This window comes from Paramormyrops kingsleyae, chromosome 20, assembly GCF_048594095.1.
Source record: "Paramormyrops kingsleyae isolate MSU_618 chromosome 20, PKINGS_0.4, whole genome shotgun sequence".
Taxonomy (NCBI): domain Eukaryota; kingdom Metazoa; phylum Chordata; class Actinopteri; order Osteoglossiformes; family Mormyridae; genus Paramormyrops; species Paramormyrops kingsleyae.
In genome coordinates, this window is record NC_132816.1 from 16,342,058 (window position 1) to 16,368,905 (window position 26,848).

The 26,848-nt window shown below is 45.8% G+C and overlaps 2 protein-coding genes across 5 annotated transcripts; one reads left to right on the plus strand and one right to left on the minus strand.

Moving 5' to 3' along the window:
* The first annotated feature begins 811 nt into the window (after window positions 1-811).
* Window positions 812-6,429, plus strand: arg1 (arginase 1). The gene is made up of 8 exons (XM_023831017.2): window positions 812-1,018; window positions 1,183-1,255; window positions 3,935-4,109; window positions 4,192-4,351; window positions 4,580-4,674; window positions 5,158-5,262; window positions 5,626-5,762; window positions 5,873-6,429. The coding sequence occupies exons 1-8, from the start codon at window positions 914-916 to the stop codon at window positions 6,034-6,036; spliced, it is 1,014 nt and encodes a 337-aa protein (XP_023686785.2). The 5' UTR covers window positions 812-913; the 3' UTR covers window positions 6,037-6,429.
* A 600-nt stretch (window positions 6,430-7,029) lies between these two features.
* p4ha1a (prolyl 4-hydroxylase, alpha polypeptide I a) lies at window positions 7,030-26,120 on the minus strand. Of its 4 annotated transcripts, XM_072703720.1 has the most exons (16): window positions 25,931-26,120; window positions 19,330-19,440; window positions 18,769-18,865; window positions 18,418-18,569; window positions 18,004-18,141; window positions 17,637-17,876; window positions 17,164-17,354; window positions 16,505-16,681; window positions 15,409-15,479; window positions 14,662-14,727; window positions 11,580-11,679; window positions 11,261-11,314; window positions 10,999-11,064; window positions 9,057-9,125; window positions 8,863-8,959; window positions 7,030-8,134 (listed from the first exon to the last, which is right to left on the minus strand). In XM_072703720.1, the coding sequence occupies exons 2-16, from the start codon at window positions 19,409-19,411 to the stop codon at window positions 8,064-8,066; spliced, it is 1,671 nt and encodes a 556-aa protein (XP_072559821.1). In that variant the 5' UTR covers window positions 19,412-19,440; window positions 25,931-26,120; the 3' UTR covers window positions 7,030-8,063. The 4 variants fall into 4 exon arrangements, with proteins under 4 accessions (XP_072559821.1, XP_023686784.2, XP_023686783.2 ...); XM_023831016.2 differs by lacking the exon at window positions 15,409-15,479 and having other exon boundaries at window positions 14,662-14,732; XM_023831015.2 differs by lacking the exon at window positions 14,662-14,727 and having other exon boundaries at window positions 19,330-19,436; window positions 25,931-26,119.
* Window positions 26,121-26,848: the final 728 nt, after the last annotated feature.

Sequence of the window (26,848 nt, forward strand, 5' to 3'; positions counted from 1 at the left end):
CCAGGACCACACCCCTAAATGCATTGAAGCAACTGTCATGTGATTGGTTGATTAGATAATTGCATTAATGAGAAATTGAACAGGTGTTCCTAATAATCCTTTAGGTGAGTGTATGTGTAGTATATTAAGCGTTCCAAGGCAGTAGTTAAACATTACAATCATATTTGACTCAACAGTGTTATAAGTGTCATTATTAATTACTGATTGAATTTATATTGGAGTTGCATATATTGGATTTGCATAATAATTTTCTCCCACAAAGGAACTCTACGAACTTATCGAGTTCAGGGCAGGTTCTTCTGAGCATTGGAAAAACCTGACCCCTGACAACTATCAATATGTATAAAATGGAGTACATGCACACTTTATAAGACATGCCTGCCTCATTTGGTTTCAGAGCTATTAACCCCTTAGTGTGTTGCCCCATTGCACTTTAAATGGATGCAATATAATGATTAATATATACAGACAAAATAATCTGAAAATCCAAGGGGTGTGCATTGTTCCCTGTAGTCCACTGATAAAAGCACTTCACTAGATGTGCCTGTCTTGTCTAGTTTTAAAGTTATTAACCCATTCATGTATTGTCCCATTGCACATTATACGGATACCTTCGAACATTCAAAAATTAATAAAAATTCGTACGTAATTAAAGCATGAAATGACATTATGGTAGTGATTCGTTCAGGGTTGAGACTGTCCGAGCTGGTGCATGAAGGGGCATCATTTTATGTCCCAGCCCAGTGCTGCACCGTCCTGTCCTGTAATGCCCTTTACTGTCCTCCTCTCCCCTATCCTGTCCTGTTCCGTCCTGTCTTGCCCCATACCGGAGCTGCGCCGTGTCGTCACTTGCAGGCGATGTCAGCCCCTTATTACCGCGGACCGGCCATCCTGCGCACAGTCCCTCGCCGAAATGCTCGCAGCCCGGATGCCCGGCGCAGTTCGCTCCGCCTTCCATATCCATAAGCGTCCTCATCACTCAGTCGGCATTATCGGAGCGCCGTTTTCCAAAGGGCAGGTGAGTCCATGCTGACATTTTTATCCCAATTAATAACAGGCTAATAATGTCCTTTAAGTATTTCACCAAAGTCCCGAACTCGATACTCGTTTTACAGAGCAAATGCCAGCACGTTATTTTGTGTTTTTACGTAAAATATTTAAGTAGCCTATATCTCACGGCAGCGAAAGGATGGTGTCGAAAAAGGACCTGATCTCATTCGAAATGCGGGACTGGTGGAGAAGCTTAAAGCGCAAGGTAAAGACCGGACCCCGGGTTATTTATAGCTATAACTTATGTTGATCTTTTTTCTGTTTTTTTTTTTATAATCGAGTCAATATTTTCTTTATGTTGTTTTAATAGTGTTCCGTTAGAATTAAGGCTTAGCCTACTGTAACTAACCAGCTAAATATTGCATAAACAGTTCTGTCATCTTAATTTTCTACCCTGTCTGTTTCAACCATGGAAATAAGTTGTGCTAAATATTGTACTAAATTGGATATTAATTTTTGTTCCCGTTGAATCTGTAGTAATAATAGTAGTAATGGAGTTAATCAGTCATATTCCTAAACCACCTTTTGGGTATTGATTGATTAAAACGTAAACCATTATAAGAAACCAAACGTATCCTCAGCCTGGATACAGATTATTATTTTAAGGTTGATACTAAACATTAACTATCCTAGTATCGTTATTCCGCTTGGATTTTCCGGACTTTCAGAAAACTATAGTTGTTATAAGATTGGCTAGTCTTTAGTGATATATTGTTACATTTGCCGAAATTGAAGCTGTCACCGAATATATGCTTGTGTCTGTAAATTAATTTCGTTCCGGCGTCTAGTAAATTGTGCCATGACCCAGTTGAACTCGTTCCAGAGCTGTGCAGTAGTAATGCTATAGTTAAGATGTCTTATTTTGTGACAATGCACTTGTAACATCTTCCTGGTGGCGTAGGAAATGAATGCAGAACGGAGCGTCTCGTTAACCGTCTGCTGAAAGGTTGAGGTTGTATTTGATATGTTTTGCAAAATACACCGTGCCACATTTCAGTGTCCAGTGAAGTGGTTTGTACTGTGGTAAACACAGTAAGGAACATTACATTCATATTTGCAAAAAGGAATATTTAAGGGAAATGGATACTTGAGAGGGCAGCTCGGATAGGGATGGTACCTGCATGGGTCTCCACCAGCTCAGGCACCCTTGCTGCAATCCTACTTAGAATAAAGTTGGGTAACTTTGATTGCACAGTATTGTTATGCTAGTAAATATGGCCTAACACCCATGTGTCTTTTCGTAAATCAGGCCTAATTTTGTTCAGACATCAAATAAGTTGTGCCACAGTTTTTACACAGGTGTTGTTAAAATCGTGCACACAAAAATTACATCACAGTTTCTATGCTCGACTTTTAGCAAGATTTTGTTATCTTCCACTAAACAAATGTGCACCCAGTGAAAGTGGAGTGTGCTTTATTCACAGCGTACACTGGATGTGATCGGTGCAGTCTGTGTCAGAAACTCCCCCCTGACACCAGAGGCCCGGTGCTGGTCTTTACTCGGTGGCTGTACGGAGATATTTTGGACGTCTCTGAGAAGCCTCAAGCATTACACTGGCACAGGATCAAAAAACACTGTCAGGCTGGATTTTGTCCGGCTTTACTTTGAATTATAACAGCCAACTGACAGAGGCCTTTTCTCTTTCAAAATAGCACTTCTCTGAAAGACATTAGTTCCTAACAAGCATCCTTTCATCAATGTTTCTTTTCCTTATGCTCCGACTTCAGGCCTTAGTGTAATTTGGCAAAGCATAACTGGTTTAATTGTGCTGAATGCTCAAACACAGCCCCAGAGCGCCCCTCATGAAATGCCATAAAGTTACTCAGTCTCAGTCTCAGGACTAACGACCACAACTGTTGATTTGCTCGGTTCCTCACCCCTTGATGAAACATCAAGAGTAGTTTTGTATTAAATAAATTAAGGAATTAACAGTTTATTCACTGAATATTTAAAACTACTTGTGTCAAACCTTATCAGTCATGGACACATAGCACAGAAAATGAGGAGATAGGTGCAGGATGGAATGTTCTAGACATCAGGAGTGAAAATTGCCATGGAATTTTTGGCACTAGACCTACAGTGTTGCTGGTATTACCGGTGTTGCTTGTAAACATCACCTTTGGATAACCTTCAGGTCTAAAGTCTTCGTTTCAAAGAAGTTTCTCACGTGCTGCTGTATGACAGAGTCACAAAGTCTTTAAATACTTTAATACTGGGAATTTATTTTAGAAACGGCCACAGTTCAGACAACTAAAACGTGCTAATTTTTCTCAATTCATTAGATGTGACTGACAAAGCGATAATGTATATGACTTGCTGTAAGATTCGTCAGTTTTTTTCTTTTACAGTGAACGAACAACATGGTCAGAGGGTACATGTACTTAAAATAAATTGTTGCACTGCTCAGTGGAAAACTATGTTCACCTAATGACACATATGAAACGGTAACCATGTTATATAAGGGTTGCCACAATATGCACTTTACACGGTCCAGTGTATTAGGAGTACTTTTCTTGTTGCATGACAGGCCTTGTGCTGTCGTCAGGCATATGCAGCGACAGAAAGATCAGTGGGTGTGGGAGCTGAGAGCCAATCAGGTGACAAGTTCCGGTTTTATTCACGAGTCGTGACTCTGATTGGCTGAATCCAGTGACCTTGTGCCACCCACATATATGTCAGGACAATGGCAGCTTGTCAAGCATGTCAGCAATGTTTCAATTGATCAGCAGAGTACGGGAAAACAGGACTCTTGGTTATACATTAATCCATGCTATGAGAAACATTATAGCAAGTTTATTTTTCAGGACAGTTCATAAAGGACCTCAGCTTTGTTACCTTGTAACATGGCGTAAGTTAATTCCCCTCTGGCTGTTGTCCGTACAGGCTGCACTGTTAGAGACTATGGGAATCTGAAGTTCGAGGACCCAGCAGATGACCATCCTGTTGGTAAGGTGCAGAGGCCTCGGACTGTGGGCCTCGCCAACGAGCAGCTAGCTAAGGCTATTAACACCATCAAGAAAGATGGTCACACCAGCCTGATGCTAGGGGGAGATCACAGGTAAGCCCGTTCCTGAACCGACCGGCTGGCATCGCAGAGCTGTCGTCAGCTTCAGCTTGGGCGTGTGGCGGGTCTCTCCTAGCTTGGCGATCGGCTCGATCCACGGACACGCAGCCTCGCAGAAGGACCTGCGGGTGGTTTGGGTGGACGCCCATGCCGACATCAACACACCTCTCAGCAGTTATACGGGCAACATCCATGGGCAACCTCTGTCCTACCTGATCAAGGAGCTCCGCCCTAAGGTGACATCACGCAGCCTGATTCTCTGATGTCTAATCTCGCTGTAGGGGACAATGAAGGTCCCATAGGCAGCAATGGGTTGCTTAGTAACCTCTGCATACATCTCCAATGCTCTAGTGCTCGACGTGAGACATTAGGATCGAGTGTTGCCAGGTTGTTCTTTTTTGTAGACAAACGGATCAGTGTTGCATATCCAGATTGTAATTATAGTTTTATGCGCCCCGGAGCAGATGACAGCCTTGCCTGGCTTCTCATGGGTCACACCCTGTCTGTCGGCTGCGGACGTCGTCTTCATCGGCTTAAGGGACGTGGATCCTGCGGAGCGGTGAGGTCATAAACGCGACATCACAATCAGCTGGGCCTTCGCTCTACAGCGATCCAGTGTGTCTAAGGCAAAAATATGGCCACGAGTAATACAAGTATTGTCTTATTGGAGCCCCACGATAATTCAGCTGTCAAAGGCAAATCATGTGAAATGCACTCTAGTTGTAAAAAGGGGATTTCTTCTAGCAAAAATTTTGGAAATACCTGAGAAAGCTCATATAGCTTGAGCAGCAATGCATTTCTCATATAGCTCTGTCCCCTGACATATCCAGGCTTAGAGCAGTGTTTCTCAATCCAGTCCACGGGGACCCCCAGACAGTGCATGTTTTTGCTCCCTCCCAGCTCCCAGTAGCACCGTCTGGCAAGGAGCCGGAAGGGAGCAAAAACATGCACTGTCTGGGGATCCCTGAGGACCAAGCTGGGAAACACTGGTATAGAGTATATTCTCAATGCCTGCATGTGGCATGTTCCTGTCTGTCTGCAGCTATATCCTGAAATTGGTGGGGATCAAAGCTTTCTCTATGACTGAGGTCGACCGCCTTGGAATAGCAAAGGTGATGGAGGAAACGTGTGACCACATATTTTCAAGGTTAGCTATCTATGAAATCCATACAGTTGGGATCCGAGTATCTCAGTGTTCCTAGAACTTACTCCTAGAAGCTGGTATTGTGTAATATTATGCATCTATTTGTGTACCTAAAGAAATACTTGATTAAAAGGTTTGACTCGCAGTTCAACTGCCGTAAGGCGAGATAACAGTCATTCCATTCCCAAAAGAGCCGCGCCAACTACACCGTCAAATAACATTCTAGATTTAACCTGTGGTCTCAGCTGAAGGGACAGACTGTTCTAGAGTAACTCTACACATACATGCTACAGAAATGATATACTACAGACAATGGGCATTTGGAAAACCTGGGAGTGCCATGCCGACTGTTGTCTGTGAAACCAGGGGGAAGAAACCTGTGCACCTGAGCTACGACATTGATGCCCTCGACCCCTCTGTGGCGCCTGCAACGGGCACGCCGGTGGTGGGAGGACTGACTTACAGAGAGGGCATTTACATAACAGAGCGCCTATGTCAAACAGGTAGGAGATTCATGCCAAGTAGCATATAGTGAAGAGTGAGCAGGACACACACCTAAGGTCAGCCTGAAGCGTTCATCTTGTGCCTGATTAAAACTCCCGTTCTTCTTCAGATCTGCTTTCGGCAGTGGATTTGGTGGAAGTGAACCCCAAGCAGGGTAAAACGGAGAGCGAGGTCAGCTCCACCGTCAACTCGGCCGTGGACGTTATCCTGGGCTGTTTCGGTCGGGTCCGTGAGGGATCTTTCCCCGCAGGTTATACACTGCCTCAACCTTGAACATGCCGGTCATTCTTCATACCCCAAAGAGTCACTCAACAGTCGGGTTTCCCTTCTAAAGTGACTGCTTTTGTACTGGACTTCACACGTTGCCTTACTGGATTTATCCACCAAGTTAATATTTTTTTAGATTAAAATATGTTTTAAAGTATTCTGAGTGCACCTCGATGACCTCTAAAGTGTGGTTCCATAGGACATTCAGATCGGAAAACAGGCACACTTACTGTATTCGAACAACCCTTATTAGAATATGCTACTCTACAATGTTGCATCCAGGACTTCCACTCACCCATATATACGTGTGTCTGTCTCTCAAGGAGAACAAGACGGTATATGTGAATGCCAAAGGATTCCTATGTACTTGCACAAATGACAAATAAAGTAGTATCTTGACAGTGGCGGTCACCAGGTGAAGGAGTTGTACACAGGTCCTTGGTCTTTACTGGTTACTAAAACACCAAATTTTACAATGAGCAACAGACTTGTAACAGGTTGGTGACCCAGTTCTCGAGGTTTGGGCCCATTTGGTATGTTGATTCAGGACCTGAACTTCAGTGCTAAGTGTACTTTGGAAAACGGTAGTCATGAATCCTGAGAGTTGCTCTCTTGAGCAAAGTACTGGAACTGCATTATTACTTGTCAAGCTGGATAAAAAGTAAAACTTTTCTTTGAGCTTCCACACTTCCAGCTGCCCAAACATGGGGAATATTCACATAACTGCCCAGCCAACGTTCACTCGTATCATATATCGGTCAAGCGGATCATCGGGTCAATTGTCTTCTCCATCAGTCTTCTGAACTGTCAGGTCATCAATCCGAACTAATCCTGCGGTCGGCCATCTTGACGGCACATTGATGGTTACAACTCAACAGACTTGAGTTTTTCAAAGATCTCAATGGTTTCATTGTCAGATCATATGAAGCGATACTCAGACAATGTATTGTGAATGTGCCAAAAAAAAGAAAAACTGAGGAAAAATGATCAACCGAGGCATCAGTGACATAAAATTTATTTCTGTAGAAAACATTTGTTTCACTCGTACAAAACATCCCCACACCTTTTTACAGGACTACCTTTCAGAGGAGGTAAATGCCTTCTTTTCTCCATAGAAGTCCCAGGGTACCATAAGGTTGGAGTGAATGCAGGATATGTGGAGGAGTCATCCATTAAAACATCCAGTCGTACTTTTGTCTCTTCCCTGTTATAAAATTCTCCACAGTTTTGAGATCTCACAACCTAAGTGGTGAGCCATTCCCTGAAAGGCCTCCCAACTCAAAATCCGGTTGGCCAATGAGAAACAGCCTTGAGTGTTCATTGGATTATTTTCTGGCCTGGGCCATAGGGAGTGATCACGCAGGGGTGTTCTGTAAATGTGGCTTTAAAATTGTCAGCATTTTCCCACGTAGCAGGCCTAGCATTAGTCCCAGAGTGAATGGACACAGTGAGAAAGTATTAACCAGTAGTGCAAGGGTGGGGATACACAGGATTAACAGTTTGGGGGCTAATCCAGAAAGATCCAAAAGATAACCTGACACAGCACTTAGTCATAGCAACCATGCATCATAATTGTTGTCAGTAAGCCTGACCTTCTAGCAGCTTCTCTACAGCCAACTGGCTTCAAGCTCCAGTAACATGAGTCACCAAAACAAATGCTGCACAAAGTTATGGTGGGAGGGGATGGGAAGAGAGAATCCTTCCCATCCATGGGAGCAGACATGGAGTGATGAGAAGAGAGCTGGAGTGAAGCAGGGGATTCTGGGAAAACCCCATGAGTAATGCCAATAGAGTCCAGTGCTAAATGTGGGTGAGCTGGCGCTCCCAGCTCAGTGCCAACGGAGCTCGGACATGATGAGGGACAGACGTCGACACAGATGGCAGGCGTGAAAACCACCCCCGCAGCGCGATTTAGGAACGGAGGTGCGTCACAGACCTGTGAGGGGTGTGTGGAGGTGTGCTGGCAGAAATGTGCACTTCACAGCTCGATATCTGTATGGTTGAGGGCAAAGGAGTCCTGGGGGCTTGTGGCATCAGTCTGCCTCATCGAGGCCACATGGTCGCCTGAACTCCTGACCTCGCTCGTGGATCCACTTGTTAGACACTGTAGAGGAACAGGGGGCAGGGCAAAAGGGGGGGGGGTTCAGCTCCAGATTGCAGGGCTATTAACTGGGGGGGGCATTCTCACCAACTCGTAATATTGTTATTCTCTCACTTTTAAAATGAGTTTTTAGACTGACTCAAATTATACTTCGTGTTCTGAACTGTCGATTTCGCCTCTGGGGAAGTTAATCAGCTTTATTATATTACCACTTGTTTTTGTAATAAAAGTATTTTATGAAATCCAGGGCAAAACTGAGAAAACAACACATATTGTATTATACAAGTTCATAGTCTCTTATGGGTTACATGCAATAAAGTTGAAAGATTTACATTTTATCTAGTTTTGCGTTTCACTTCCTTAAAACTGTTATGGAATGGTAGCCAAATACTGTAGTAAAATTACTTAGGCAGTAACTAAAATCACGAGTTTAAACCCCCCTGAAAATCTGCTTCTGCCCCCCAGTCGATGAAATCGACCAAGACAGACCCCGCCCCCCCCCCCCCGCGACCCCACTGTCAGCAAAATCTGCTCCCAAAATTTATTTCTTGCTACCACAGCCCTGCATCGGAGCACAATTACAGCATTTTAATATACCTAAAAAGTATATTGCACAAAAGAACAGACACTGTATTTCATAGTTTTCTTTTCATTTGGAGATTGTGAGAATGAGCCGTGCATGAGGTTAGAAAAGGGCCAATGGGGAGCGGAGGAGAAGCCGCTGGACTCACCCCACTTACTGCCCACCAGGACTGGGCAGGCGGCGTGCCGCGTGCTGTAGTCTCCCTCCCCGCTGGCGAACAGGTTGTACCAGAAGACGGCGGTGCCCTGCGGCGGACAGTGCGGGGTTCACTGCAAAGCCAGTTCACGCACGCATACGGCGGCGGTATCCCGGACGCTTGCTGCTCCGCGTGACGAGCCGTACCTTTTTGGGCCACACTGCAGCGCCTACTTCCGGGAACACTGTGGCGCCCCCTGCCTTCACGTCGCTCATCTGCAATTAATACAATTACGGAATGCATTCAACGTACGACTAAAAACCGCACTGCGTGACGGGGTGACTCACTGGCTTAGGCATCTGTGCCCATGTTAGATCCCTCTGGATTAGGGGGAAATGATTCTGCTGGTACTTTGTTCTCATAGTGCAAGATTAAAACAACTAAACCGAGCTTAAATATCAAATGCAATATAAAGAGTAAATCTGACGTGGAAGTGTGCATGTGCAAAAAGGTGTAAACAGGATATCGTATACAGCGCGTGCCAAATAGGATGGGATGAGACAATTATGATGCATGGTTGCTATGATGTTATATAAATATTAATGAGACCAGAATCCAATGGTTTTGGGAAAAGCAGCGAGAGTCCAGTGCTTCTAGTACTTTTGCGGAGGTCTGCTTCTGACCAAGTAAGATTTTTGCGACACAAACGAGCACAAACGCAGCACTAACGAACGAGCCCGGTTTCACATCTGAACGCCTTTGTAGGGGGGCTGGCTGAACTTTCGACCTTTACAAAAAACCTTTAATATCTCATTAAGTAAAAGAGATAGAACACTGATTTGTGTGGCACAAACAAGCAGTTCGTTTGTGCTCGTTTGTGCCGCAAAAATCACTGTCCTACCTTTTATAGTTTTAAATAAATACACTTAAAATATATGCTTTAATAAACTAAAAGTGGGCCAATTTAGTCGCATGAAGTATACTTAATAAAATGAACTTTAAGTATACTTTTTTTTGGTAGGGAAAGGCCCTTAACCCTGTCTACTGGAGGCCAGCTGACCCCCCTTTCTGACCTTAGCCCCTGTCACTTTGGATGAAGGCATATGCCAAACAAATGCATGCCAAACAAATGTGACTTAAACAAGCGTATGACGAAATGCATGTCAAACAAATGTGACTTAAACAAGCGTATGCCGAACAAATGCATGCCAAACAAATGTGACTTAAACAAGCGTATGCCAAACAATTGCATGCCAAACAAATGTGACTTAAAGAAGCGTATGCCGAAATGCATGTCAAACAAATGTGACTTAAACAAGCGTATGCCAAACAAATGTGACTTAAACAAGCGTATGCCGAACAAATGAATGCCAAACAAATGTGACTTAAACAAGCGTATGCCGAAATGCATGTCAAACAAATGTGACTTAAACAAGCGTATGCCGAACAAATGCATGCCAAACAAATGTGACTTAAAGAAGCGTATGCCAAACAATTGCATGCCAAACAAATGTGACTTAAAGAAGCGTATGCCGAAATGCATGTCAAACAAATGTGACTTAAACAAGCGTATGCCAAACAAATGTGACTTAAACAAGCGTATGCCGAACAAATGAATGCCAAACAAATGTGACTTAAACAAGCGTATGCCGAAATGCATGTCAAACAAATGTGACTTAAACAAGCGTATGCCGAACAAATGCATGCCAAACAAATGTGACTTAAACAAGCGTATGCCAAACAATTGCATGCCAAACAAATGTGACTTAAAGAAGCGTATGCCGAAATGCATGTCAAACAAATGTGACTTAAACAAGCGTATGCCGAACAAATGAATGCCAAACAAATGTGACTTAAAGAAGCGTATGCCGAAATGCATGTCAAACAAATGTGACTTAAACAAGCGTATGCCAAACAAATGTGACTTAAACAAGTGTATGCCAAACAAATGCATGCCAAACAAATGTGGCTTAAACAAGCGTATGCTGAACAAATGTGACGTTAACAGATTCCTGTCTGATAAAACTGCTGAATGCAGAAACAGGAGTGATGGAAAAGAGGAGCAGGGAGGGGTAAATAAGGGCATAAGGGCGGAGACAGGATGGGGTGTAGAGCCAGAGATCCATGGCACACACACGGGACACTCACATAAAAGAGCCAGGTCGCGATCCGGTTCCCGGTGCCCAACTCCTTGAAGGCATCTGGTTCATCTTTCTGCGGGGGGTCAGGTAACAGAACCGTCAGAGCCGCCCAACTACTTGTCTGGCGCCTGTTTCCATGACAACCTCCCCCACACCGCACCACCAGGGTTGGCTCAGTGACGCCCATACAAAGTGTGACCACGCTAGCGGCGATCAAGCACTGACGTGTCACATTTAGCGACTAGAGACCCGAGGACGGCTTCACTCACCCGTCCGAAATCGAAGTGCGGCTCATACTGCCCCCCCATTCCGTAGTTCGCCACCTGGTGGGAGGGGATGAAAGGGTGCGATGATGTTAACATCATGGTTAGTTGTATTTTTGAATGAGAAGCTTGACGGGAACTGCTCTGGGATGCCGGACGTGTGCAAGGTGCTTCAGCAGCTAAAGAACACATGAGGGCACCCAGGGGTAAGAGGCACAGAAAGTCCCAAAAGCCGGCACCCGACGACAGAGGCTGCCTGACGTCAGCTTCCCATGATGCTCAGCAGTTTGTCCCCCAGACCCCGAAGGCGCACGCAGAACGTCACCTGGAGCTCCTCCGCCGTCTTGACGTCCAGGCCGGTGAGATCCTCGATGCGCTGGTTGATCTTATCCACCACGGGGTGCTCATGCGCAGCCAGCCAAGCACTGGGATAACACGACACAAAGACGAATGATACGACAGCAACCACACGCCCTCTCATCCGGGCAGACCACAAACTCATACTCAAGGTCCACCCTCAACTCTAGAGATACCCATCTCCCATCATCTACATGAAGAGCAATATTCATTCGAACACTATTTTTTGTATTATAAACATAATGCTATGATGTGTATTGATAAATAGCATTAAGCTCTATCTAAAGAAATGCTTATACAATTCTAAATCTATAGCAATGCTTATACATTTGAAAGTGAATGATTATATAATTGATCTAAATTGACATTACTTTTGTTCATTTTTAATAATGGGTCATTTTGCTATCCTCTCACCCTCTGGATAAGGACAGGCCTGCTAATTTATCCCATCACTGATCAGCATGCAGCAGATGGAACAGAACTTGGCACCAATTGGCAGAGAAGCACTCATCTGCATACTGTATAAGGTCCCGTCACTCGGAAGTCACTGCCACCCCCAACCTTCCCGTAACCAGATGGCGACCAAAGGTTCATATGTAAATATGGCCATTTGCATTATTTTAGTGAAAAATGTATGAGTGCTATGGGAGTATCTTTGGATTTAATCATCCTCCCAGAAATGGTTCAATGCTATTAGAGGCAAATGTCACAAGATGAAAATGGTTTATTACTCGTTCTCACTGCAATGCATTCATTTAACCAAAAAGAGGGACACGGGTATTGAAATGATAAAATTCCTTTTTCTAACATAATTAGCACGAGAAATAATGATGATACTATCAACTTATTAGTCTATGGACAGATCAAAGGTACAAAGCACTGATGCCCCCCCCCCCTCTTCAAGGTCTTACAGGAGCTTATTTAACACTTTATCGCATTCAACATTGTCATGAATGTTCATATCAATCCTAGACAATCAAGCACACAAATTAAGTTACACATGATGTGAAAACGGTGAAAGTATCATCAAAAAAAATAAAATAAAAAATCAATGAAACACAATAGTTGTCATCAGGCAGTCAGCATGGTTAGTAAGAGCATGTCTTGAATATGAAGCGGTTAGTGGAAAGTGGAGGAGGAATTAAAGGTTGTGGCCCCACAGAATCTCCAGTCGGTTTTGGGCGGGTTAATCTCTGGTTGAAGCTGGCCGTTTCTGCGTGAGGCTCGTATACCACCCCCAGGAATGACCTCATGTTTCCACCTCTCTGATGGAAGTTCATTCAGGGTTACTGGGGCAGTACCTTGTGGTCACAAACAACAGTGCGCTTGTTGCCACGGCGACGGGCCAGGAGATGGCAGGTGGGCTAACGGTCATCTCCAGCCGTCTGTCGTCTTACCCTCTTGTAGAGAAATTCTGGTCTGTCACTCAACTCGAAAGGGAATTGATTTAAATTATAACTTTATGATACCGCCGCTTTCATTATGAACATTTATAGTACTTTATCATCTTTAATACATATGCCATATATTTCTGGTTGTTGTATTAAGTAAACCACACAACGTTCTTGACAGTTGGTCTCACAGTGAACAGAAGGTTCAATTCGAAGGAAAAATTTATGTTTTGTGACACCACTAATCTTACTCCATGAGGAGGTGGACAGGTATGTAGGTCGGTGTAGGTCAGTACTCCTCCACCTGTGGAGGCTGTTCTCTGCTCTGAAGCTTTTAGGGAAAGTTACTGTGACTCTCCATCTTTCGCCGGCAAAGTTATATCAGGTCTTGAACACCCCTCCTTGTGGAGTGGGGGGGACACTACACCCACACTCCAAAGAGAAAGGGCACACACACAGCTGAAGAATCTGACGGCGGTGCATGCAGGCTGGAGTTTGGGTGCTGATGGAGGCGTTTTTTAAATCTGTGAGCCCATCATAGGGTAGTTAATCAACATAGAGGGTCATAAACAGCTCTGTTCTAGAATGTTCTAGGGGCTGCAGGCTTGCTCCAGAACCAGAAATCTTTAATATCCTCCCGGTAATGCCAATATTTTTTTTAAAAAATATTCTGGCTTTCTTCACTTTCTTAAAACGTGACTGTGGCATTTGCCTTTCTGAAACATTTTTTTTGACTGTCTGATTTAACGTGTGTTGTTTTAACGAGTTTCACCTGCAGGGGGAGTGCTGCGACCAGAGACAAAGGATCCCTAGATGTGTCACTGCATGACAGCAGATTCTGACTGACAGACAAGCATGCGGTCTCTTCAGCTTCTGGCAATGTTACATAGGGGAAAAATCCCCCCCCACAAGTCTTGGGACCTAAAGCTCGATGGGCGGAGGAAGGCGAATCGCGCTCTTCACGACAAATGTGGCATCATTCGAAGAAACCTGCAGCTCACACTGGGACAAGAAGTGGGGGGCTGGCGGCACGCATCTCATAACCTGGGGGGGGGGGGGGGGCAGACTAATGAGAAGTAGTTTAATTGGGCATTCCAGTTTGAATAGAAACAAACAAGGAGTGAGAGATGGAGAAGATTCACTATAGTTGCAAGTGGATAAGCTAACAATGGGGCTAGGGTAACATGCTAACGGATATTAGCTAGGAGACAGATGTATTGTAAGATAGATTTTCTTCTATTTAAGGAGTCTAATCACAGCTTTAACAAACAACTAACGATTCTGGTCCATTTGTACCAGTTTCGTCCGACTGAGGACATCAGTGATGCTATTAGCATATTGACGGCGTGCATTGTGGTGGGACCACATTTACATGGGGGGTTGCTGTTGAGCAAGGTTAGAGTACTCGGGAAGGAGACCTTGTTTTCCGTGGTTTCTTTAGGAGAGCTGCTTAAGCTCTAAGCGGGCTGAAGGTCAGCCTGGCTGGAGAGAAGTTGCAGTATGGTTAAGCCTTGCTGGTGTTGTAATGCCCATAGAATGGTTGGTGAAGAGGGGCAGAAAGTTCAAGAACTGGTTATGACCACTTGGGGCCATAACCAGTGTCCAAGGGGCAGACGGTGGAGAGTGAGTAAAGCCCAGCTTTGACCATTGACCCCTTACCTCTTGGAGACTCTGTACTGGGCCGTGGTGAGTTTCCCAGTTTGGGGATCATGCACGGTGGCGCGCCTTAGCTACCTCCCGGGGGGGGGGGGGGGGGGGCACGGCAGAAAGACAGAGAGAGAGAGACAGGGCGTCACTGGCATGAGGGGGGTGAGGTGGATCCTAGGCCATATCTCGACCCTTTTCCAACGCGAGGCGTCAGCCTGGACAGCATCAGCCCAGAAATGTCGCCAATCCCACTTTGCCAAAATAAGTTACATCACTGCTGTTGTCAGGCCAAAGGCATTATACGCGGTCATTTTGGGGAAAGTACCTTTTCTTCCATCTTAGCACTCAACACAGCATTGCTAATCCTTAGCATGAGCAAGCAAACAGCCTTTTATCTGCTAGCGGTTTTTGCTGGCATCTCTTAAAACAGCACCGTTTTATTGGACTTCACTGTAGCATACGTTTGATCTTCAATTTCATGGATGTGACACCAGAACCAAAAATATATAATTTTGGTCAGCACTTATTGTAAAATTCTCCCTTGGCCAGCGAAGGACCCAAAAAGTGTTTTAAGGAAGGAGATGCCTCGAGGTGGCCCTCTTTGGCCTTTAAGTGTACCAGGAAACTGTTGGGTGCTCATGCTGGACAGTTCTGTCCCAAGATCCTGTGGAAGAGAGGCCAGTATGGTGCTGGGGTGGGTTAGGAAGCAGGCTGTGTGGGGCCTATAGCAAGCCTGCCCCCTGCACCTGTGAGCCTTACCTCTTGCTGATCCTGTAGGGGGCGGTCTCGAGCACACCAGTGATGGGGTTGGAGATGGTGGCCCGACGCAGCTGTGAAGCCAACCGGCCGAGAGGAGAGGGGGTTACACAGCACTCACACCAAGGCTGCGGAAACCTCACCTCAACCTCCTTCGAGGGACCCAACAAGACCCCCCCAACCATGACCTTGACCTCCAGCAGTAAACCTTAATCTCCACAGTACCAAACCATCTGAAGGCCATATGAGCCCCACTGTCAAACCTCAACACTGCACTATATGATGTCTTTAGCTTCAAGGTCATGCAAGCGGCCGACCTCCTACAATATTGCCAGCCAAGTCTTATTTTGGTAAAAGGTTCTTACGTTGATCCCCTCTTAAGTGCCATGATTCTTAAAGGTCAAGAGTCTTGTTTCAAGCCAACTAAATTCAATTAAGCGTCACTGCCAAGTCCTTGGACACCGAAGGTGAATCCGAGCCAAAGATCCACTCAAATTGACATAATCAAAATTTACAAAACTTCCAAACCTGGTTTTGACTTAATGCAGATGAGTAATAAAAATTAAATAAGAATTAGGGTGACCAGATAATCCATGTCAGGGAGGAGACTTCGAGCCAGGACAGGATTTGTAATCATTCTGATACCAAAACTACAAACAACAAACGGTGCCACTTTACAAGAAGGCTACCCATATAAAGAGTTTATGAATGGGTTGTAATCTGGTTAATTAGGTTGTAACACTTTGTAAATTATTAATAGGCAATTTTAAACAAGTTATAACGTTATATAATTTTTATTAAAAGTGGCAAAAGGGGGCGTTATTGTATAGTGGTACCCAACAAACACAGGCACCTAGGTTGACCAACCCTATGACCATATGTAGGAATTAACTCAATCTGTCCTTCTATCTTTGTAATTTCTATACATTATTTGGTGTCCAATGGTAAAGTAGATTTTTCTTGGGAGTGCTGCTCCAAGCCAAGTAAACCGCTTTAAAACAAACTGGGGCTAAATCTACAAAGGACACAAGCAATTAGACAGCTAACTGCTCTGTACAAACCAGGAACACGTGGAGACTTTCCCCAGAGCCAAACTCACCCTGGGCTTGGCCAGCTCCTTGACCTTCTCGATCTCGCCGTCGGAGATGATGTCGTGGTAGCGGACAATGCGTGGGCGGTCCCATTCGTCCTCCTGCTTGACGGGGCCTAGCAGGTACCATGGGTGCTGGCCGTTGTCGAAATAGCGGCAGAATAGGCGGCTTTGCCTGCGAGGCGTCTGTGGGCAGTGGGGGGACAGTGGGGGGGAGGCAATGTGCGGGTTAGCAGGCAGCCATGTTCCCATGGCCAAGTAGCTGCTCCTACATCAATGGAAGCAGTAGACCACTGCCAGGGCACACGATCAGACCTGCCCTGGGCTGGCCCAGGCAACTAAGGCAAGTTCTTGCTAGAGGATTCCAGGATCTGGGCCAACATTGCCTTGAACACTGCAGACTATGGATCACCAGGAGTTCATGGGAGCAGGATCATGTGTGCACTTGGAATGCGAAGTCCCAACCATTAATGTAGTCATAAAGAAAATCCAAACCAGGATTTTGTTTCAACCAACCAGCTGAGTACTCTGTGACTGTGATTCATTATACTCAACTGGTTGGCTGAAACAAAATCCTGATTTGTATTTTTACTTTCTGGACCTCTGCTGAAGTGTTACGTTATTAATATTCATTTGTGTTGACTTTTTCAAGAAGTAGCCCATCTCACCAGCTTGATTCCTTCTCCCCGGCACAGCTCCTCGTATTTGTGTCTCTCTGGCAGGTGATCCACGGCCTGCCTCCTCTTTACCCGGCCGCTGCTGTTCTTCTTCACTCCCGACTCTGCCTCAGCCTTCCGTTGCTTCGCCAACTGGTACTCAAAGTACTTTAGGTTGCCATTGGCTCGCTGGTGCTCTTGATCTTTAGGGGCAAGGCAAGACAAAGGGAGGATAAAAGCCACATACATTCCAGACCACAAGCTTTTTTAGGCTATGCGTCATCCTGCCACAAATTTTGTTCCAATGGTATAATAATAAAAAATTTCATGCCTAGTACTTATATCTCATGAAAGTGGTCAATGATCAAAGGTGTGTCTGACTAGAGTGCCTCCAGCCCACTGTACTTCTCCTTGATGAGTCAACTGTGGCTCTTCTGATTTTCCTGCAAGACTTCAAGGCATCCAGCTTGGTGAGATGGCCTTACCCAGCTCCAGAAGCCTCTTGGTGAGCTCCAAGGCTTTCTCAAGGTCCCCCTGCTGGTATACTGAGTAGCTGAGGTAGTCCAGCACTGAGACCTTGTCAATAGGAGACTCCTCTCCCTGGTCCAGCTGCTTTAGGGCCTGAAGCATCCACAGTTCAGTGTGGTAGTAGTCTGCTTCTGAGTAAGCAACCTTGCCTAGGTCGAAGCAGTCTTCCACTGTGAGGGTGGCCTTGCATGTCACACCTGCAGAATGGGCAGCATGAGTGGAGATGCGGGGGGAAAAAGGCACTGAAAGTCCTACGCATCCCTTCAAGCGGCCAGCCCACTCTCCACCCCCTGGCCTTTATGTTCTCTTCTAGCGCCCTCTCACCAGGCAGGTTCCCACGGGATATAGTCTCTGTTTCCAGATGGTAGGTGTCTTGTAGCCTCAACAAGGCCTTGGCTGCTCCTATCTCGTCCTCGTCATTGGGGAAGTGCTGCCTCTGGATGGTCAGGTTGGAGATAAACCCTGGAGAACGAAGGGTGTCTGTTTATAGCCCATAGCCATGACAGATGTTCCAACCAACACTGTAAACCAGGGTAGTTAATCCAAAACCCTTCAAGGACAAGAAGATCATGTTAGACTCAAGCCAGTATTCTTAACTACCCAAGGCTGTGAGCAAGCACTAAGACCAGGACAATAAATTAGCATATTAGCATGGTTAATGGAAGCCTTGGGAAGTCTCACAGCTAGACAAATACCGGTGCCCGGTATTGGTTGGATGGGCAGTGAAGCCATTCTAACCATCTGACATGTCCCTGAGCACCAGGTTCTCCAGCTCGCCCCACTCGGTGTTGAGTCTCTTCATCAGCTTGAAGGCATTGACGGGATGGCCCAGGAAGCCCTCGGGGTCCTGGGTGGCAGTGGCTGTCAAGGTCTCAAGCTTCATTGCCCAACTAGACACATACGGAACATTAGATTTTGCAAGTCCTTAAACACCACTGTAAAACGTAGATAGCTTAATGAATTATCAACTGGGTAGCTGGGTTTGGTGCTCATGAGATGCATCCAATGCACAGCAATAATCACTTTAGTAGAGCATGTGAAAGCAGGCGTTTGTGTGTCTGTGAGTATAACTTCTTCGTAGACCCTCACCGTTTGACCTGCTCAAGTTTGCTCTCCTCTGCCAGAATGTAATCCTTCAAGGCGGTGACCAGGTCCTTCTCTGTGTAGAGCAGATCAGTCATGTGACCTGGGAGGGGGGGGAAGATCACAGTCAGCATTCACTGCAGCTGTTGTGGGCACTAATTAGGAAGGCTGATAATTAGACTGGGATTTGTGGAGGACAAAAGAAGTAGCGCTTATATGCAGTATTACATACATTATAAGTATTTCCTCAGTAGAGTGACTTCGTTGTGTTCTGCGAAAAATTGTTCTGGGTCATATGGTGGAAATTTGGCCCTACTCAGCTCCGGACTTGACTGACCCCCTCCTTACCCAAGTGCTGAGTTGGGCCAAATTTACTATGTCAGCAATTTATGGACCATGGTTAACATATCCTGAGAGTCTTCAGCCTGCTGACTGTATAAGAATGAGGAAGCATGTCTACGAAAACAAAAGTGACAAAGCATGACACTTCGGGGGGCGGGGGGGGGGGGGGGTACAGGAATAGATGGTGTCCACACTCTCTCACTCTCCCTCTCACTGCTCGCTTACCGATCGATGTGAAGAAATCGTTAGCGGAGGATGTATACAGCAGGCAGCTGAGCACCAACAGACGGCAGAACGGCGGCTTCATTCTCAAAGCGAAGGTTCACCCCTGACTGCCTGGCAGATTGGAGAAGTGAAGTCAGTTACTGTTTTACCCTGAGCACGTCTAATACAGTCTTGCGAAATTGCTTGGGGGGCTGAGCTGGCGATGTAATCACGTCAAAAACATCAGTCAACGTGACCAGCTGCTACGGACGAGAGGCTGGTTAGGGTTACGGTGTATCGTGTAAAGGTGCGAATGCCTGTCAAAGTATGAGATTAGTGCACAGCCCCTGCTCCTACGAAAGCTCATGTCAATGGAAGACCAGCCCTTGTAAACTGAGACTCAAAGGTTAGGATCCCACATAAAATGAACCCCCCCCCCATTCTCACTGAAGGTGGTAAATTCCACTAGAGCACTGAAGGGGGAGCACTGGTAGGCGACAAGCCTCATTCCCAGCCTGTCCACTGCAGTTACAGAACTCCAGTGCCACAGGCTACCAGATGACTCTGCCAGGAGAAACCTCCTGCCCTTCCATATTTAGGGTTATTGGTGTCACCTGGACCCCCATTCTCACCCTGATACGCTAGAAACTGATCCGTGCAGATATACAAGATACACATCTGCTTCAATTTAAACATCAGGTGTCTGTTTCAATCAGAAAGCTACATCGATATCATGGACGAGCCAGAAAGCAGTGGCTCGGTGCCGGGAAAGTGGAGACATCGCAGTGCAGACACTGAGCCGGACCTGGCAGCGAGACACCGGCACACGGCCAAATACGGTAAGACCCTGTGGGAGAGAACCGTGGCACCGGGGTCTCCACACGGCCCCTCTCCTCCCTGCCCATGTTCAGCCACTTTCCCTGCCTGCCGCCTGCCCCCTAATCTTCCGCCAAGTGCCGCCACAGCCCGAACATTCAGTCCTATTGTCTCGGCACTGACGCTACCGAAGGAAAGTCACACAGCTGTGACCTGAGGGGCAGGGGCATCTGCTGGCCGCCCCTAAGCCCTAGTTATCTCGCCGAGAAAGTTCAGGTCCAGAAAGTGAAAATCCAGACCAAGATTTTGTTCCAAGTGACCCGTTGAATATAAAATATCACAGTCACAAAGCACTCAACTGGTTGGTTGAAACAAAATCTTGGTCTTCTGGATTTGTACTTTTTTGCACCTGAACTTTCCACCTCGGCTCTCAAGATTCCCTCATATCACACTGAAGGTGTTGAAGCAGGGTTCTGATTGGAACCACTCCAGAAGGCTGCAGGCCCTCGAAGAAAAACCAGCATACGCCCTTGCCTTCTAAATGATTTACTGGAGAGCGGAGCTCTTTATCCACAGATTCCTTATTGCCATTGAGACACACACACACACACACACACACACACACATATATATATATATATAGGGGTGATATGTGACTACAGCCGCCATCCATGTGAGCAGAAGGTCGCCGGTTTGAGACTGTCCTGGGCATGACAGTCATATCTGTGGGTCTGTGATCAATGCCCTTAACCCCCAGCTCCATGGGTGCAGCTGCGGGCGGCTGCCCAGCTTCCTCTCACCTTCGTAAGCGTCTGTGTGTCATAGAGAGCAAGATGGGGTAGGTGATCTACAGGGATCAATAAGGTGTCATTTATTTAAAAATCCTTACAAGGTTCTCTTTCCTCAAAATCAGTGTAGAGTTTAAACATTTTACCCCGATTATGAATCCTGCTGCTCCACTAAAGTAGTTTTCTTAGACGGCAGCATTTTGCTGGCGGAATGGGTGTCAAATAACTGGAGCGTTCCAGAAGACAGGCATCCGACAAAATCGTAGGCAAACACACCCAGAATACCTTGGCAAGGGATGCACAATGTTTCGGGAATCTGCTCCTGATCTTTCATGCTGTCGGAGACACCGGTTATGCAGCCAAGAAAGCATTTTTAAAAAGTGAACCCAAGTCAGGCAGGATTCCTGTGTTCGGCAGCACTCGAGCCCGTGTCTCACTGAGAGCCGATTTTGCTTTGCCGGCAGAACGAGAGTTGCCATAGGGTGGAGGGGCCGGCTTCCTGTCTGCTACAACAGGCACGCCAGCCAATCACGCGGCATTTAATAAGCGGTATTCACGGCACAGAGATTTTTGGCATTACTGGAGCAAGCAGGCGGTGATTTGGAGTTTGCCAGCTGCATCAGCACCAGTGTACATGGTATTGGACTTTCCAGATGCAATATTGAAGCAAACTGTGCAGGTCAAATAATGGCTCTCCGCCCTGGTCATGGGTACCCATCATGGTCACGGTTTGGTGACCGAGTGTTGTGGACTGGCACCGCTCTCAAGGAGGGGAATGTCCTTCAGTTCTGCATATTATTTGTGCTATTCAGAGTCAATGGAGAGACCGAAACTCCAAGAATAAAGAAAAGTAAATTGTTTTCCTTTTCCCAAACAAGCCCAGGTATTTAGGGAATGCAGAAAACTTGGGGGTGGGGGGGGGACAAGGAGTTAGCCATCGGTGAATTGTGAAAATTATCTCTGGTGGCGCAAGAGATCACGGGGAATCCGGCTCGCGCCAGAAGGGGGCGATCAGCACCACGCAGGCTAATATTAACCGTGGCTGCTCCGCAGCTGGACACAGGGAGGGCCAGCAGCATGTGGCTAGCAGCCAGTTAGTGTGGGATGGTTCTCTGCAACAAGGCTTACGCCCCCTGCTGGAAAAAAGGTGCCAAGAAAAGGCAGGGGTAAACAAGTTGTGTATCCCTTCTCCGGCCCCTTGTATAAAGACAGCTGGGTGGACGACCACGCTGATGGAATGTCACCTCCTTAATGACCCCATCTGTGCCGACCGACGCGTGCCTGTCTGTTTGGGGGAAGGGGTGCTTCACTTTAAATCACTCCTCACAAAAATGCTCTGAGGGCAGAACGAAAAATGATTGGTTCAGAGAGATAACTATTTACATTGTAGAGGAGGCGGGCCCAAGCAACTAGAGAAGGTGGCACCAAGACATCTGATTGGTTCATTTTTCATCCTGCTCTCAGAACATTTTTGTGTAACACTCCCGTGAGCTAAATGCATGACCACAGCAGCTCAATTCCACAATCCTTTTGTATGTTTATTCCTCTAAATAAACCTTGTCCCTCAAGGAGTATTTGCTTGCGCCCTATTGCTGCATGGCAGTACTAGAACTAGAACACTGAAGTACGTTCATACTGCATGGTTCTCAGTTCCTCTGGAGGCAAACACTCGTGCTACCCCCCATCAATTTACAATTTACACTATGGAAAACCCTTTCAAGATGTACATGAATGCACCATCACGTCATACACAGGAAGTGCGTTATGTAACAAAACAACAGGCAATGAGTAATGCACTGTGTGATCCACAGGCCATTCAAGGGAAGAAATGAAACATGGAGAATTCTATAAATATCAGGTGGAGTTTGCACAGGCATGAAAGGGTCTGCAGATCTGCAGCAGACATGTCAAGGTCGTGGGGGCGGGGGGGGATGATGGCAAAAAGAGAAACCCCATCTCACAGCATCGCTCATTCGCTCAAGGCCAGCAGTACAGCAGCAGCACACCCTAAGAGCTAATTAGCACCTCTTCATCAAAGGATCTCATTTCCTTCGACCATCCACTAATCTGCAGTGAGCTTGGCTATGAAACACACTGTGTTTCAAGTGGTCGTTTCACTGGATAAGGGCTCCCTGCTTCTCCCAGCAAGCAAAAAAAAAAGAAAAAAAGAGAGAGACAGAAAACAGAGTGTGGCCAAATGTCCCCGCAATGTGCTGAAGCCTGTTACTTTTTAGCTTGTGAAGATATTTTTTAGGTCCCCACAATACACACCTCAATTTTATCAAAATCTGTGACTGCAATCAAAAAGCATTGGTTATGGTTAGGACCAGGTAGGGGGTACGGCTGGCATAGCTCGCTCTCCTGTTTTTCTGTGGATCATTTACAAAACAGTTTTACCACTATGACCTCACAAAACCCACCGCATTAATGCTCATCAAACAGCAAATATCATTCAGTACGTTTACATGCACAGCTAAGCTAAGCCACGGTTATAGCTCGACTATGCCATTGAATCAGACTACGGTCCTTCTCACAGTATATAAGCACGGGAGGGGAATCAATTTATTGACCGGAGTGTGTCCAACTCCGCTACAAAAGGTGAAACTGAAAAGTTGACCTATTACATCACAGACCTAAAAAAATAAAATTCATAACGATGGATGCGTGTGCAAATGAAGTGACACAAGCTTTAACAGCGATCTTTAAAAGTCCAGCTTTAGTCGGACTAACACAATAGTTCAATTTTCTTAGTGTGCATGTAAACAAACTGAGTGATGGAGACAGCAATGTCACACCTGCCCCTGGTTTGAGCATGCTCTGGCCTGGGTTCAATTAGAGCCAACATTATTTCAGCAGTTCTTCTCAGCCAGCATTGTTGATTTTGTGCATGGGGCTCAGGTAACTCAGGCAGAGATTAGTTTTATAGGGGCTATGGAGCAGGTATTTTCCAGGTACTGCCTGGGTGGTTTGGTTGACCTGCTTGGTTCTTGCTTACCAGCATTCTGCCCTGGGGTTTCTGGCCAACTGGTTTCTGCTTAGAGCATCCGTGGGGTGTTTCTCAACACCAAGAAGGCAAAGACTGTACTTGTGATCTTGGCAAGACCGGTCTTGCTAACTTGCCTTCCAACAACAAACTTGCGGGGCAAGGAATCATGGGATCGGTCTCATTTGGCGGGGATGCAAACGATGTATCCTTGATATCTGGGGAGGGGCAAGAATGACATCTGGGGGATTTTACAGTCTTCTGTACTTCTATTCATAGTATTGGAACTGTTCTTCAGCCATGGAAGACGACGTGAGAAGGGTATGTGAGAACACAAGTATGGCCAATATGAATAGAGAAACACCAATGATTCCAATGCCCAACCCAGAGTTATACCCTGGTTCTCGCCCCTTCGGGTTCCCTAGTTTAGTCTAGGCCTACATCCATCAGTCTTCTGTGGAGGCTGCCTTCTCCTTCACCTCATCCTGTGGCTGACCTTCCAGTCAACAGCCCCAGTCCTCCTGCTTCCCTGTCTCTAGCAATGGTGGGACTGTGGGTCTCGAAGGGCCAGGGGCCAGAAAACAGTAACGCCTCTTAAGACACTTGCCTCTTAAACATTGAAATCTGTTGATAATTAAGGCTGTGGTAGGCTGTAAAAAAATTTAATGACAAATGGGTTCCATATTAAATTAAATTCACTGGGAAAATGATAAATTGAAAACTGAGGCTTGCCGCTGGTGAGCAGTACATTTCTGCAATTAGCCATAAACGCACAAGCTTTCATCGACAGCATATTACACTTTTCTTTACCGCGTGTGAAACTTCGGGAAAAGCTGTTTCCAAAAAGCATCGTTTCGGAGGCAACCCGGGCAGCATTTTAACACAAGATAAAGCACACGATAGGTGACAACTGATCACTGGGAAACTTGACAGACTGACGACCAATTCGTTATGTTACAAACAGCAAGGGTGTCTATGCCGCCGATACTGTTCATTCAGAAAAGGGAGAAGACTGCCACGTCCGCGCCCCTCCCCCCACAGTTCCGGAATGGGAGTAAAATATCCTGCCCCCCAGTCCCAACAGCAGCCAAAGCAGGCTCCCTTATCCATGCGGCCGCCAACTGAAGCAGGATTGGAAGACCCCCCCGCAAACGGCTCATTCCCGCAGCATGTACAAAACCACAAATACCTGTAGAAACATGTACATGTGCATGTTCAATACTGTGCACAAGTGTACAAGCATGCAATGTGCATGCACACAACTGTGCAAGAATGCACGTGTGCATGCGATTGTACCGCAACTTCGCCTTCCCGAAGTCAGTTATTAAAGTCTTTAATTCATTTTCGCTATTTAGTTATTTAGTATCCTTAGGGGCAGTTCATTCTCCATTAGCCTGTAGCTTGTATCACTGGTAACTTAAAAAAGTTCAGCATGCACGCGCCGCGACACAAGCGGTGGTCAAAGCAACGGAGTAAAATGACCACAACATGCAGAACTTATTTATCTATGTGCTGCATTATAATATTTGTGACCAAGTGGCCCCCATATTGCTCAACACATTCGCAGCTATTCTGAGACTATTCTAAAAATACAGCCATCACACCGCAAGCTAATACTGTATATTTAAAACGCAGGTTAGAACTACGTCGCTTCCCGAATGACTACACAACTAGATTTTAATATTTTTTTTCTCCACCACGCAAGGGTGGAGAAGGAATTTCAAGGGACTGCGGCAGCCGACTTGCTCCCCATTTTCGCCGGCCGAAGGGCGTCAGACATACACGCCGCTTTTACTAATATCACTTCCAAATAACAGGATTAAATGCTGGGTCATCCAGGACGTCCCCGTGCGGGTTATTGAAACATGGATCGATGAGCGATCGCACCGGAGAAAAAGAGCAGGGCATCACCAATCAGGATGCAGCTACTTCGGATAGAAGAAATTTCTAGACTTCCCCCGTAGAGAGCTACAGGCTATTAGAATCGCTAACATTACAAGCAATTCCTATAAACTCAAAAGTAACAACACCTCACCCTGCAGCTCCAAAAATGACAGTGATCGCAGTTATCTCTGATTTCTTTCCCTTCGTGCCCTCATCCACCGCCTATTTCCCCGCTCCGGGTTCGCAGGCTCGCCGACTCCCCAATCCCCGACGCCGGGCTCCGATGATCCTAACCGCACGGCTGATCCTGCTTTTTATATCCGTCTCCCCTCGGCGTCTCCTTGGCCTTCTTATCGCCATCTGGTGGCTGAGTGCAACATAGTTACGTGCAGGAAGTCACACACTGCAGGGTTTGGGACACACGGGGGAGGTTGCCGGCCTACTGATGGGGAGCACGCATCAAAACTAAATGATATTGGACGTTTATGACAATGATGCTTAATAATTATTGTAACATCTGAAAAGAGGAGATTATTAGACAGACCAGGATTCGTACTTTGCTCAAACCTCACATCTCTCCCATTTTTATTTAACAAATTATTGCCCTGTACTTTTACATTTAAAAGTTGCGTTAAACAATTACTTTGCAAAAGTAAATCAACAGTCAACATAGCAGGCGAAATAAATTATTTCTGAGGTAATTTTAAATCACATTGTACAAATAATACTCTTTGTAGATATCAGCTTGTGTAACTGATTTTATTTTCAGTAATTTTTTGTTTTACCGTGGATATGATTACAGAAGTGACCGAAATTAAAAATAATTCAAACTGTTTATTCTGTCTAAAGCAATGAATTCCAAATTCCAGAAACGTCATGTGCCTGGGATATTTGTGACCAGTCTTTAACTGGGAAAGATTACTGGCTAGGACAAAAAAAATTTTTTATTTAAATTGTCGATATATTTAAATAAATTACAAATCTAGACTAGATTTAAAATGTTTGAGACTGCATTATTCCCTCTATAAATCTCATTTACTATGTGCTTGGAAATGCAATACAAACGAAT

Coding starts and splice junctions, on each gene's coding strand:
- p4ha1a (XM_072703720.1), bottom strand. CDS start 19,411: ATGAAGCCGCCGTTCTGCCGTCTGTTGGTGCTCAGCTGCCTGCTGTAT. Junction 15,480..16,504: donor AGGAGCTGGCCAAGCCCAGG/GTGAGTTTGGCT, acceptor TTGGCTTCACAG/CTGCGTCGGGCCACCATCTC. Junction 8,135..8,862: donor CCTGGTGGGCAGTAAGTGGG/GTGAGTCCAGCG, acceptor GTTCCTCTACAG/TGTCTAACAAGTGGATCCAC.
- arg1 (XM_023831017.2), top strand. CDS start 914: ATGCTCGCAGCCCGGATGCCCGGCGCAGTTCGCTCCGCCTTCCATATC. Junction 4,110..4,191: donor ATGCTAGGGGGAGATCACAG/GTAAGCCCGTTC, acceptor GGTCTCTCCTAG/CTTGGCGATCGGCTCGATCC. Junction 4,352..4,579: donor TCAAGGAGCTCCGCCCTAAG/GTGACATCACGC, acceptor GCCCCGGAGCAG/ATGACAGCCTTGCCTGGCTT.